At 43.2% G+C, this 12,614-nt stretch overlaps 1 protein-coding gene across 1 annotated transcript in view; it reads right to left on the bottom strand.

The window, feature by feature from the left end:
- Positions 1-12,614, bottom strand: part of LOC115104924 (brefeldin A-inhibited guanine nucleotide-exchange protein 1-like) — a 108,123-nt gene that overhangs the window by 38,897 nt on the left and 56,612 nt on the right. Inside the window, exons 6-9 of the mRNA XM_065006989.1 lie at positions 5,728-6,019; positions 3,980-4,096; positions 3,516-3,742; positions 2,081-2,214 (exon numbers count right to left, since the gene is read on the bottom strand). Of these exons, the coding sequence (XP_064863061.1) occupies positions 2,081-2,214; positions 3,516-3,742; positions 3,980-4,096; positions 5,728-6,019 (770 nt within the window). The remainder of the gene's footprint in view (positions 1-2,080; positions 2,215-3,515; positions 3,743-3,979; positions 4,097-5,727; positions 6,020-12,614) is intronic.

The following is a 12,614-nucleotide window of genomic DNA, read 5'->3' as shown; positions in this document are numbered from 1 at the left end:
CTTCTCAGTAAAAGGCACATGACAGCCCACTTGGAGTTTGCCAAAAGGCACCTAAAGACTCTCGGACCATGAGAAACAAGATTCTCTGGTCTGATGAAAACAAGATTGAACACTTTGGCCTGAATGCCAAGTGTCACGTCTGGCGGAAAACTGGCACCATCCCTACAGTGAAGCTTGGGTGGCAGCATCGTGCTGTGGGATGTTTTTCAGTGGCAAGGACTGGGAAACTAGTCAGGATCGATGAACAGAGCAAAGTACAGAGAGATCTTGAAGAAAACCTGCTCCACAGCGCTCAGGACCTCAGAGTAAAGGTTCACCTTCCAAAAGGACAACGACCCTAAGCACACAGCCAAGACAACGCAGGAGTGGCTTCGGGACAAGTCTCTGAATGTCCTTGAGTGGCCCAGCTAGAGCCCGGACTTGAACGCGATTGAACATCTCTGGAGACCTGAAAATAGCTGTACAGCAACGCTCCCCATCCAACCTGACAGAGCTTGAGAGGATCTGCAGTGAAGAATGGGAGAAACTACCCAAATACAGGTGCCAAGCTTGTAGCGTCATACCCAAGAAGACGTGAGGCTGTAATCGCTACCAAAGGTGCATTAACAAAGTTCTGAGTAAAGGGTCTGAATACTTATGTGAATGTGATATTTAAGTAATTATTTTTTTTAAATACATTTTCTAAAATGTATAAAAACATGTTTTTGCTTTGTCATTATGGGGTATTGTGTGCAGATTGATGAATAAAAAAAACGATTTAATCAATTTTAGAATAAGGCTGCAAGGTAACAAAATGTAAAAAGTCAAGGGGCCTGCAGCGCAGGGGAAACCTGACAACTTTATCATTTCAGCTTGGCCCGGAAAAGGGAAGCAGGGTACATTTTCAGTACAATAACAAATCAACCATTTGAACCATAGAAAATCCAAAGGAACAAAACATACCTGAGCCATGAAAACACGACAAATTACCTAGGGCATGTTTTCAACATTTTTAAATGTATATATGCAAAACATAAATCATATGTGTGGTGTTCATAGTCAGTGGGTGGAACTGAACATGCCATGTAGCCTTGGAGTTTGATACCTTCCCCATTTGACTGTTGAGGACTGTCGGTGTGCTTCCTTAAAGCCAATTTGAGGTGACAAAAAAACAAGGTAATATGTCAAACTTTAATCTTTTATTAACAAATTACAACAGCAAGATTCAATACTGATTCGTAATCCCTAAAAAGACATGTTCAAAGCATCTGTTGTAAGTTACACAGCTATAAAGCAGGTCTCCTGTGTGTCGTCCGGGTATCACCAGAGCCAGTCATGGAGTAAATCTGTCTGTGGGTGAAAAGGCGTTCTGTCTTACAGACACTGACCACAGGCCTTCCTCTGGTGGCACAGCCATCCTCCCTGTCACCCCTGACAAAGGCCTGTGATAAACAGGGATCCATTCCACCATTGTCTAGAAGACGGAACATCTTTCGTGTTCTTAGACAGTGTTCTTAAACAGAACTCTGACAACACTACAGGAACACTGGGCCAGAACTCTCACTAGCCAATGCGGATAGAGTGTTAGGCCACATGGGCCATTGGGAGAATGATGGCGATGGGAGACTGAGACAGTCAGAATTGAGTTACCATACAGAAACCAGATTCAGGAAATCCTGTTATGTAAAAACTGCTATCAGATCCAGCAAATCAGATGCTTCTTTGGCTGTAACGGGCTGGGAAATGCATACAGAAGAACACCGAAATGTAATCTCCCTTATATTGGATCAAAGCCAAATCTGATTAGATATTTTTCCCTTGTAATTTCCTGTTCTACAGAGGGAGAAAAAACAGGGAGCACAGGAAGCGATACAGAACCAATAATCACCTAAGTGATGCTTCATCCAAACACACACCAACCATCACAACACTCCCAACTAATAACTAGGCTACCCTCCACAAGACATGATTCAACTAAGGAACACACTCCAAAAATAAACCTGTAATAGCCTATTTACTAGGGTAATACATCTACTGATCCTCTATTCAATTCTCTAAAACCAAGCAATAATAAGATTCCTGATACAGGAACTCAACTTACTTTGGGTCTGGCGGTCCATCTGACAGAGGCTTCATAGACAGCTTGCAGAGCGATCTAAACACTAGGAAGGCATCCTTCTGGAGAATATGGGAGAACTTAGCACCTGGTACTGGGCCTGTGGTCGCCCCCGACTCCTAATGCAGAAACACAAACAGATGGTCTACATCAAAAAAGTTTAATCAAGAGTCAATTATCAAGAGTCAATTATCATCCAAAATGAATTCCCCATTTGACAAAAAGAGTGTGAAATAAATGCTTCCAATTAATGTATCTGTTCAACCTTGATCGTGTAAGACTGTAAATCGTACACTCTTAGAAAAAAAGGGTTCCAAAAAGGATTATTCGCTGTCCCCATAGGAGAACACCTTTTGGTTCCAGGTAGAACCCTTTTTGGTTCCAGGTAGAACCCTCTGTAGAAAGGGTTCTACATTGAAATCAAAAGGGTACTACCTGGAAACAAAAGGGTTATACCTGGAACCAAAAATGGTTCTTCAAAGGGTTCTCCTATGGGGACAGCTGAAGAACCCTTTTTGGTTCTAGAGTGTAGATAATTACAGTGCTCAAATATCGCTATTAATAACCTGAGGAACTGAGAGGAGATAGTCTATGAATCATGTTGGAATCAACCCCAGCAGACTGGAAGACAGACACTCTGATTCAGAGGAACTGAGATGAGATAATCTATGAATCATGTTGGAATCAACCCCAGCAGACTGGAAGACAGACACTCTGATTCAGAGGAACTGAAGAGGAGATTCAAGGAACTGAGATAATAAATCATGTTGGAATCAACCCCAGCAGACTGGAAGACAGACACTCTGATTCAGAGGAACTGAGAGGAGATAATCTATGAATCATGTTGGAATCAACCCCAGCAGACTGGAAGACAGACACTCTGATTCAGAGGAACTGAGATGGAGATAATCTATGAATCATGTTGGAATCAACCCCAGCAGACTGGAAGACAGACACTCTGATTCAGAGGAACTGAGAGGAGATAATCTATGAATCATGTTGGAATCAACCCCAGCAGACTAGAAGATGGTTGGGTTAAATGCAGAAGATCCCCCTTTCCCTTTATGACTGCAGCAGCAGAGGGATTGAGAGGAAATCATCTATGAATCATGTTGGAATCAACCCCAGCAGACTAGAAGACGGTTGGGTTAAATGCAGAAGATCCCCCTTTCCCTTTATGACTGCAGCAGCAGAGGGATTGAATAACCCTCAGCTCTTTAATTCCTCATGTTACTAATGACTTCCATGTTCCTTTTTACAAATTGATAAGCCCTTTAAATGCAAAGAAAAAGAATAAGTTATCAGACTGGGTATTTAAACAGTTTTATTTGTCTGTTAAAACAGACACCCGTGCTAGCACAAAATCACTTTGTAGAGCAAAGTGTGTCGCCGTGGTGACAGTCAGGTCAATCCCTCTCACCTGTGTATCATTGGAGCAGACAGACAGCCTGTCGTCGGGCAGCGACGGGGTGAAGCTGGCAGAGATGGGCGTGCCGGGGATTCCGTTGGCATGGACATTCTCGCTGTCGCTGCCCAGCGCCCCCTCGTCTTCCGCCACCTCTGTGACCTCTGTTACCTTGGTGATGACCTCAGCGGGTTCCATAATCTCTGTGGGCTGCTTGGTCTCGCTAGCAGGCTCCTTGGCATCTGAACACAGATGAGCAGGGTTCAGGCAGTACCCTTTGGAGTGGTTTAGTATGCAAGGGTCAAAATAGCACTGAGACACACAGCTCTCTCTCTTTCTAGATAGGACAAACAAGTAAACACACAGTAATGCCTAAACTCTCCAGACTTCTCATTCTAAAATTATTTTATATCAACAAAAGTCCATTGTTGACGTAACTGACCGCAGACACAAATGTGATTTCAGATGCATAGAGTTACCTCCAACGATGGTGTTGACGACTTCCTGTAGGATGCTCTGGACGATCTCCTGGGCTTTCTCCTCATAGTTAGGCTCCTCCTCTTCTACTGCTGTCTCTTGGTCACGCTGAGCAGCACCTTGAACACAACACAAGTAAAACTTTAGTCAAAGTCCATTTAAAAGAACCCGAATACACTTAAAAAATGTAAGATGGGAAACAGTGAATTGACAGATTGAGTAAAGAAAGTGTTTTCTCTGAGTGAGACTGAGCATTAGCCTTTGATACTGTAATTGTCAATGTTGACCCGATAAACAGTAGTCACTGGTATCAGCTACCACATCTTCCCTGGAGACATTGTGCGTGGATGTGTGTTTGTGTTGAAAGCAGTGAGTAATTTGGAAACAAAATGATTATTGAATCTTTGGATGAGTCTTTTTCTCACTCTCAATCTCTTTTCTATGCCTTCTCTCAGTCAGTCACTAATGAAAGCACTTATGAGCTGCATTACCACCGAGTGCATTACCACCGAGTGCATTACCGCCGAGTGCATTACCACCTAAAGAGAAAGCTGTCTCATCAAATGCTTATTTAACACAGACAAAATATTTTGTCCCAGAGTTCTGCCAATATTGAGTGCACAAAAATGTAAAGGTTGAGGCTTTGTTACTGTCTAAAGCAGCCAAGGTACTAGCCGAGCACAATACCCCTGGAAACGTCTTTCCTCAAACACACTGCAAAGTACTGAGCGAGAGTGAAATTCTTTGTCGGTTTGACCTTGAACATGACTGCCTATACTGCCTATATTTGTGAGTCTGAGTGTGTCCCTGTCTGTCTGTCTGTCTGTCTGTCTGTCTGTCTGTCTGTCTGTCTGTCTGTCTGTCTGTCTGTCTGTCTGTCTGTCTGTCTGTCTGTCTGTCTGTCTGTCTGTCTGTCTGTCTGTCTGTCTGTCTGTCTGTCTGTCTGTCTGTCTGTCTGTCTGTCTGTCTGTCTGTCTGTCTGTCTGTCTGTCTGTCTGTCTGTCTGTCTGTCTGTCTGTCTGTCTGTCTGTCTGTCTGTCTGTCTGTCTGTCTGTCTGTCTGTCTGTCTGTCTGTCTGTCTGTCTGTCTGTCTGTCTGTCTGTCTGTCTGTCTGTCTGTCTGTCTGTCTGTCTGTCTGTCTGTCTGTCTGTCTGTCTGTCTGTCTGTCTGTCTGTCTGTCTGTCTGTCTGTCTGTCTGTCTGTCTGTCTGTCTGTCTGTCTGTCTGTCTGTCTGTCTGTCTGTCTGTCTGTCTGTCTGTCTGTCTGTCTGTCTGTCTGTCTGTCTGTCTGTCTGTCTGTCTGTCTGTCTGTCTGTCTGTCTGTCTGTCTGTCTGTCTGTCTGTCTGTCTGTCTGTCTGTCTGTCTGTCTGTCTGTCTGTCTGTCTGTCTGTCTGTCTGTCTGTCTGTCTGTCTGTCTGTCTGTCTGTCTGTCTGTCTGTCTGTCTGTCTGTCTGTCTGTCTGTCTGTCTGTCTGTCTGTCTGTCTGTCTGTCTGTCTGTCTGTCTGTCTGTCTGTCTGTCTGTCTGTCTGTCTGTCTGTCTGTCTGTCTGTCTGTCTGTCTGTCTGTCTGTCTGTCTGTCTGTCTGTCTGTCTGTCTGTCTGTCTGTCTGTCTGTCTGTCTGTCTGTCTGTCTGTCTGTCTGTCTGTCTGTCTGTCTGTCTGTCTGTCTGTCTGTCTGTCTGTCTGTCTGTCTGTCTGTCTGTCTGTCTGTCTGTCTGTCTGTCTGTCTGTCTTCTAAGGTGAAACTCACACTGTGCTGCTGCTGCCTCTGTCTGATGGTTCTCTGCTGTGCTGAACTCAGAGTCATTCATCCCATGTTCCCCCTGCTCCTCCTCCGTGGCCCCCTGGGTTGGGGTAGGAGTGGTGGGGGTGGAAGTGGGCGTGGGTGTAGAGGGGGTGGTGGGGCCGTTGGCCTCCCGGGGAGGGCCCTTGGCTGGGAGGTAGACGTGCTGCTGGAGCTGGGGTGAGTCCGGTTCCTGTTCCTGGGTGACTTGGGAGTGCTGCCGGGGCCTCTCCCTTTCCATCTGCTTGGCCTCCTGGAGCTACGGAGGGGGTAGAGGGGTACAGACGGGCAGACCCACACACAGACACAGCCAGACCCAGGCCAACCCAGCGTAGCCACATACAACCAAACACACACAGACAAAGCCAAATGCACGCACACACGCACACACACACGCACACACACACACACACACAGAAATGTGTTAACACAATGTACACAAAGTCATTATATCAATTCCCTCTCAAAGATTCCCTAAGGGATTTCCACCCCAATGCCAAGCAGCAACACTTCCCGATGTCAGATCAGGAAGCAACACACGGCAGGTTTGGAATCCCATCTTTCCAGGCAGAGACATTAGAACACATATTCAGCATGGATCTTAACATCAGGTCTGTCTAACATGTGTTTATGAATGACATGCTGTCAAAACAAGTATGAGGCAGAGCAGCTCACATGCTTATATAAACTGGGATATTTCAGTGCAGAACAGGAGACATAGTATATCTGGTCTAAAATACTGCATGTTCTCCTGGTTGATGTGTCACTGATGTTGATTTGATGTGTATTGATGAGGAGATGTTGAATTACATCGAGAGAAAGTTGTCTTCATATGATTCCTCCACAGGCCCAAAGTAATCTGGAGATGTTGTTTATTTTCATTTGGATATGAAGCTATAAATATACACATCATAAACATTTCTAACAGAATACAATGGAAAACATTATAATATTTGTTCTTCAGCCAAGCTATAGCAGCCCCCTACACAGTATGAATCTACAACAGCTCTCTATAGTAGCCCCCTACACAGTATGAATCTACAACAGCTCTCTATAGTAGCCCACTACACAGTATGAATCTATAACAGCTCTCTATAGTAGCCCACTACACAGTATGAATCTACAACAGCTCTCTATAGTAGCCCACTACACAGTCTATAACAGAATCTATAACAGCTCTCTATAGTAGCCCACTACACAGTATGAATCTATAACAGCTCTCTATAGTAGCTCACTACACAGTATGAATCTATAACAGCTCTCTATAGTATCCACTACACAGTATGAATCTATAACAGCTCTCTATAGTAGCCCACTACACAGTATGAATCTATAACAGCTCCCTATAGTAGCTCACTACACAGTATGAATCTATAACAGCTCTCTATAGTAGCCCACTACACAGTATGAATCTATAACAGCTCTCTATAGTAGCTCACTACACAGTATGAATCTATAACAGCTCTCTATAGTAGCCCACTACAGTAATCTGGAGTATGAATCTATAACAGCTCTCTATAGTATCCCCTACACAGTATGAATCTATAACAGCTCTCTATAGTAGCTCACTACACAGTATGAATCTATAACAGCTCTCTATAGTATCCACTACACAGTATGAATCTATAACAGCTCTCTATAGTAGCCCACTACACAGTATGAATCTATAACAGCTCTCTATAGTAGCCCACAGTATGAATCAGTAACAGCTCTCTATAGTATCCCACTACACAGTATGAATCTATAACAGCTCTCTATAGTAGCCCACTACACAGTATGAATCTATAACAGCTCTCTATAGTAGCCCACTACACAGTATGAATCTATAACAGCTCTCTATAGTAGCCCACTACACAGTATGAATCTATAACAGCTCTCTATAGTAGCCCACTACACAGTATGAATCTATAACAGCTCTCTATAGTAGCCCACTACACAGTATGAATCTATAACAGCTCTCTATAGTAGCTCACTACACAGTATGAATCTATAACAGCTCTCTATAGTAGCCCACTACACAGTATGAATCTATAACAGCTCTCTATAGTAGCCCACTACACAGTATGAATCTATAACAGCTCTCTATAGTAGCCCACTACACAGTATGAATCTATAACAGCTCTCTATAGTAGCCCACTACACAGTATGAATCTATAACAGCTCTCTATAGTAGCCCACTACACTACACAGTATGAATCTATAACAGCTCTCTATAGTAGCCCACTACACAGTATGAATCTATAACAGCTCTCTATAGTAGCCCACTACACAGTATGAATCTATAACAGCTCTCTATAGTAGCCCACTACACAGTATGAATCTATAACAGCTCTCTATAGTACACAGCCCACTACACAGTATGAATACTATAACAGCTATAGTAGCCACTCAGTATAGTAGCCCACACAGTAGAATCTATAACAGCTACACAGTATGAATATATAACAGTATGAATCTCTATAGTAGCCCACTACACAGTATGAATACATAACAGCTCTCTATAGTAGCCCACTACACAGTATGAATCTATAACAGCTCTCTATAGTAGCCTATAACTCTCTACACAGTATGAATATATAACAGCTCTCTATAGTAGCCCACTACACAGTATGAATCTATAACAGCTCTCTATAGTAGCCCACTACACAGTATGAATCTATAACAGCTCTCTATAGTAGCCCACTACACAGTATGAATCTATAACAGCTCTCTATAGTAGCCCACTACACAGTATGAATCTATAACATCTCTCTATAGTAGCCCACTACACAGTATGAATCTATAACAGCTCTCTATAGTAGCCCACTACAGTATGAATCATAACAGTATGAATCTATCTATAACAGCTCTCTATAGTAGCCCACTACACAGTATGAATCTATAACAGCTCTCTATAGTAGCCCACTACACAGTATGAATCTATAACAGCTCTCTATAGTAGCTCACTACACAGTATGAATCTATAACAGCTCTCTATAGTATCCCCTACACAGTATGAATCTATAACAGCTCTCTATAGTAGCCCACTACACAGTATGAATCTATAACAGCTCTCTATAGTAGCCCACTACACAGTATGAATCTATAACAGCTCTCTATAGTAGCCCCCTACACAGTATGAATCTATAACAGCTCTCTATAGTAGCCCACTACACAGTATGAATCTATAACAGCTCTCTATAGTAGCCCACTACACAGTATGAATCTATAACAGCTCTCTATAGTAGCCCACTACACAGTATGAATCTATAACAGCTCTCTATAGTAGCCCACTACACAGTATGAATCTATAACAGCTCTCTATAGTAGCCCACTACACAGTATGAATCTATAACAGCTCTCTATAGTAGCCCACTACACAGTATGAATCTATAACAGCTCTCTATATGAATCTAGCTCTCTATAGTAGCCCTACACAGTATGAATCTATAACAGCTCTCTATAGTAGCCCACTACACAGTATGAATCTATAACAGCTCTCTATAGTAGCCCACTACACAGTATGAATCTATAACAGCTCTCTATAGTAGCCCACTACACAGTATGAATCTATAACAGCTCTCTATAGTAGCCCACTACACAGTATGAATCTATAACAGCTCTCTATAGTAGCCCACTACACAGTATGAATCTATAACAGCTCTCTATAGTAGCCCACTACACAGTATGAATCTACAACAGCTCTCTATAGTAGCCCCCTACACAGTATGAATCTACAACAGCTCTCTATAGTAGCCCACTACACAGTATGAATCTATAACAGCTCTCTATAGTAGCCCCCTACACAGTATGAATCTATAACAGCTCTCTATAGTAGCCCACTACACAGTATGAATACATAACAGCTCTCTATAGTAGCCCCCTACACAGTATGAATCTATAACAGCTCTCTATAGTAGCCCACTACACAGTATGAATCTATAACAGCTCTCTATAGTAGCCCACTACACAGTATGAATACATAACAGCTCTCTATAGTAGCCCACTACACAGTATGAATCTATAACAGCTCTCTATAGTAGCCCACTACACAGTATGAATCTATAACAGCTCTCTATAGTAGCCCACTACACAGTATGAATCTATAACATCTCTCTATAGTAGCCCACTACACAGTATGAATCTATAACATCTCTCTATAGTAGCTCACTACACAGTATGAATCTATAACATCTCTCTATAGTAGCCCACTACACAGTATGAATCTATAACAGCTCTCTATAGTAGCCCACTACACAGTATGAATCTATAACAGCTCTCTATAGTAGCCCCCTACACAGTATGAATCTATAACAGCTCTCTATAGTAGCTCACTACACAGTATGAATCTATAACAGCTCTCTATAGTAGCCCACTACACAGTATGAATCTACAACAGCTCTCTATAGTAGCTCACTACACAGTATGAATCTATAACAGCTCTCTATAGTAGCCCACTACACAGTATGAATCTACAACAGCTCTCTATAGTAGCCCACTACACAGTATGAATCTATAACAGCTCTCTATAGTAGCCCACTACACAGTATGAATCTACAACAGCTCTCTATAGTAGCCCACTACACAGTATGAATCTATAACAGCTCTCTATAGTAGCCCCCTACACAGTATGAATCTATAACAGCTCTCTATAGTAGCCCACTACACAGTATGAATCTATAACAGCTCTCTATAGTAGCCCCCTACACAGTATGAATCTATAACAGCTCTCTATAGTAGCCCCCTACACAGTATGAATCTATAACAGCTCTCTATAGTAGCCCACTACACAGTATGAATCTATAACAGCTCTCTATAGTAGCCCACTACACAGTATGAATCTATAACAGCTCTCTATAGTAGCCCACTACACAGTATGAATCTATAACAGCTCTCTATAGTAGCCCACTACACAGTATGAATCTATAACAGCTCTCTATAGTAGCCCACTACACAGTATGAATCTATAACAGCTCTCTATAGTAGCCCACTAACCAGTATGAATATATAACAGCTCCCTATAGCAGCCCACTAACCAGTATGAATCTATAACAGCTCTCTATAGTAGCCCACTACACAGTATGAATCTACAACAGCTCTCTATAGTAGCCCCCTACACAGTATGAATCTATAACAGCTCCCTATAGCAGCCCACTAACCAGTATGAATATATAACAGCTCTCTATAGTAGCCCACTACACAGTATGAATCTATAACAGCTCTCTATAGTAGCCCACTACACAGTATGAATCTATAACAGCTCCCTATAGCAGCCCACTAACCAGTATGAATATATAACAGCTCCCTATAGCAGCCCACTAACCAGTATGAATATATAACAGCCCCCTACACAGTATGAATCCAGGTGCATGTGTAGGTGTACTACAAAATCATGTTAAAAGAAGTGGAAAAACTGAGCCACACGATGACGTAAGCATGATTCAGAGGAAAGACACAGGTCAGGAATGGAAGCAAATACAGTATTACACAACTACCAATAAGATTGTGAATGACACATCTTCTCTAACACCAGCCTATAGTCATTTCCCCCCAATTCCTACACACAACATAAAACATGGGGCATTATCAGATTATTAAAGTAACAGAATTTGTTCTCAACCCCTTTCCTGGCTAAATAAAGGTTAAATCAAGAGAGGACATTAGTCTAGAGGTCATGCTGACTAACAGATCCAGACAGACGTGTTCAGAATGCAGATCACTGTCCTACTCCAGGTAGGAGTGAGAGTCCTCCAATCAGATGTGTTCAGAATGCAGATCACTGTCCCACTCCAGGTAGGGGTGAGAGTCCTCCAATCAGATGTGTTCAGAATGCAGATCACTGTCCCACTCCAGGTAGGTGTGAGAGTCCTCCAATCAGATGTGTTCAGAATGCATATCACTGTCCCACTCCAGGTAGGGGTGAGAGTCCTCCAATCAGATGTGTTCAGAATGCAGATCACTGTCCCACTCCAGGTAGGAGTGAGAGTCCTCCAATCAGATGTGTTCAGAATGCAGATCACTGTCCACTCCAGGTAGAGGTGAGAGTCCTCCAATCAGATGTGTTCAGAATGCAGATCACTGTCCCACTCCAGGTAGGGGTGAGAGTCCTCCAATCAGATATGTTCAGAATGCAGATCACTGTCCCACTCCAGGTAGGGGTGAGAGTCCTCCAATCAGATGTGTTCAGAATGCAGATCACTGTCCCACTCCAGATGTAGGTGTCCCACTCAGGTAGAGTCCTCCAATCAGATGTGTTCAGAATGCAGATCACTGTCCCACTCCAGGTAGGGGTGAGAGTCCTCCAATCAGATGTGTTCAGAATGCAGATCACTGTCCCACTCCAGGTAGAGGTGATGTGTTCAGTCAGATCTCCAATCAGATGTGTTCAGAATGCAGATCACTGTCCCACTCCAGGTAGGGGTGAGAGTCCTCCAATCAGATGTGTTCAGAATGCAGATCACTGTCCCACTCCAGGTAGGGGTGAGAGTCCTCCAATCAGATGTGTTCAGAATGCAGATCACTGTCCCACTCCAGGTAGGGGTGAGAGTCCTCCAATCAGATGTGTTCAGAATGCAGATCACTGTCCCACTCCAGGTAGGGGTGAGAGTCCTCCAATCAGATGTGTTCAGAATGCAGATCACTGTCCCACTCCAGGTAGGGGTGAGAGTCCTCCAATCAGATGTGTTCAGAATGCAGATCACTGTCCCACTCCAGGTAGGGGTGAGAGTCCTCCAATCAGATATGTTCAGAATGCAGATCACTGTCCCACTCCAGGTAGGGGTGAGAGTCCTCCAATCAGATGTGTTCAGAATGCAGATCACTGTCCCACTCCAGGTAGGAGTGAGAGTCCTCCAATCAGATGTGTTCAGAATACA

Source organism: Oncorhynchus nerka, linkage group LG22 (genome assembly GCF_034236695.1).
Source record: "Oncorhynchus nerka isolate Pitt River linkage group LG22, Oner_Uvic_2.0, whole genome shotgun sequence".
NCBI lineage: Eukaryota > Metazoa > Chordata > Actinopteri > Salmoniformes > Salmonidae > Oncorhynchus > Oncorhynchus nerka.
The sequence above is the reverse complement of the archived record's forward strand: the minus strand, read 5'-3'. Positions and strand labels throughout refer to the sequence as shown.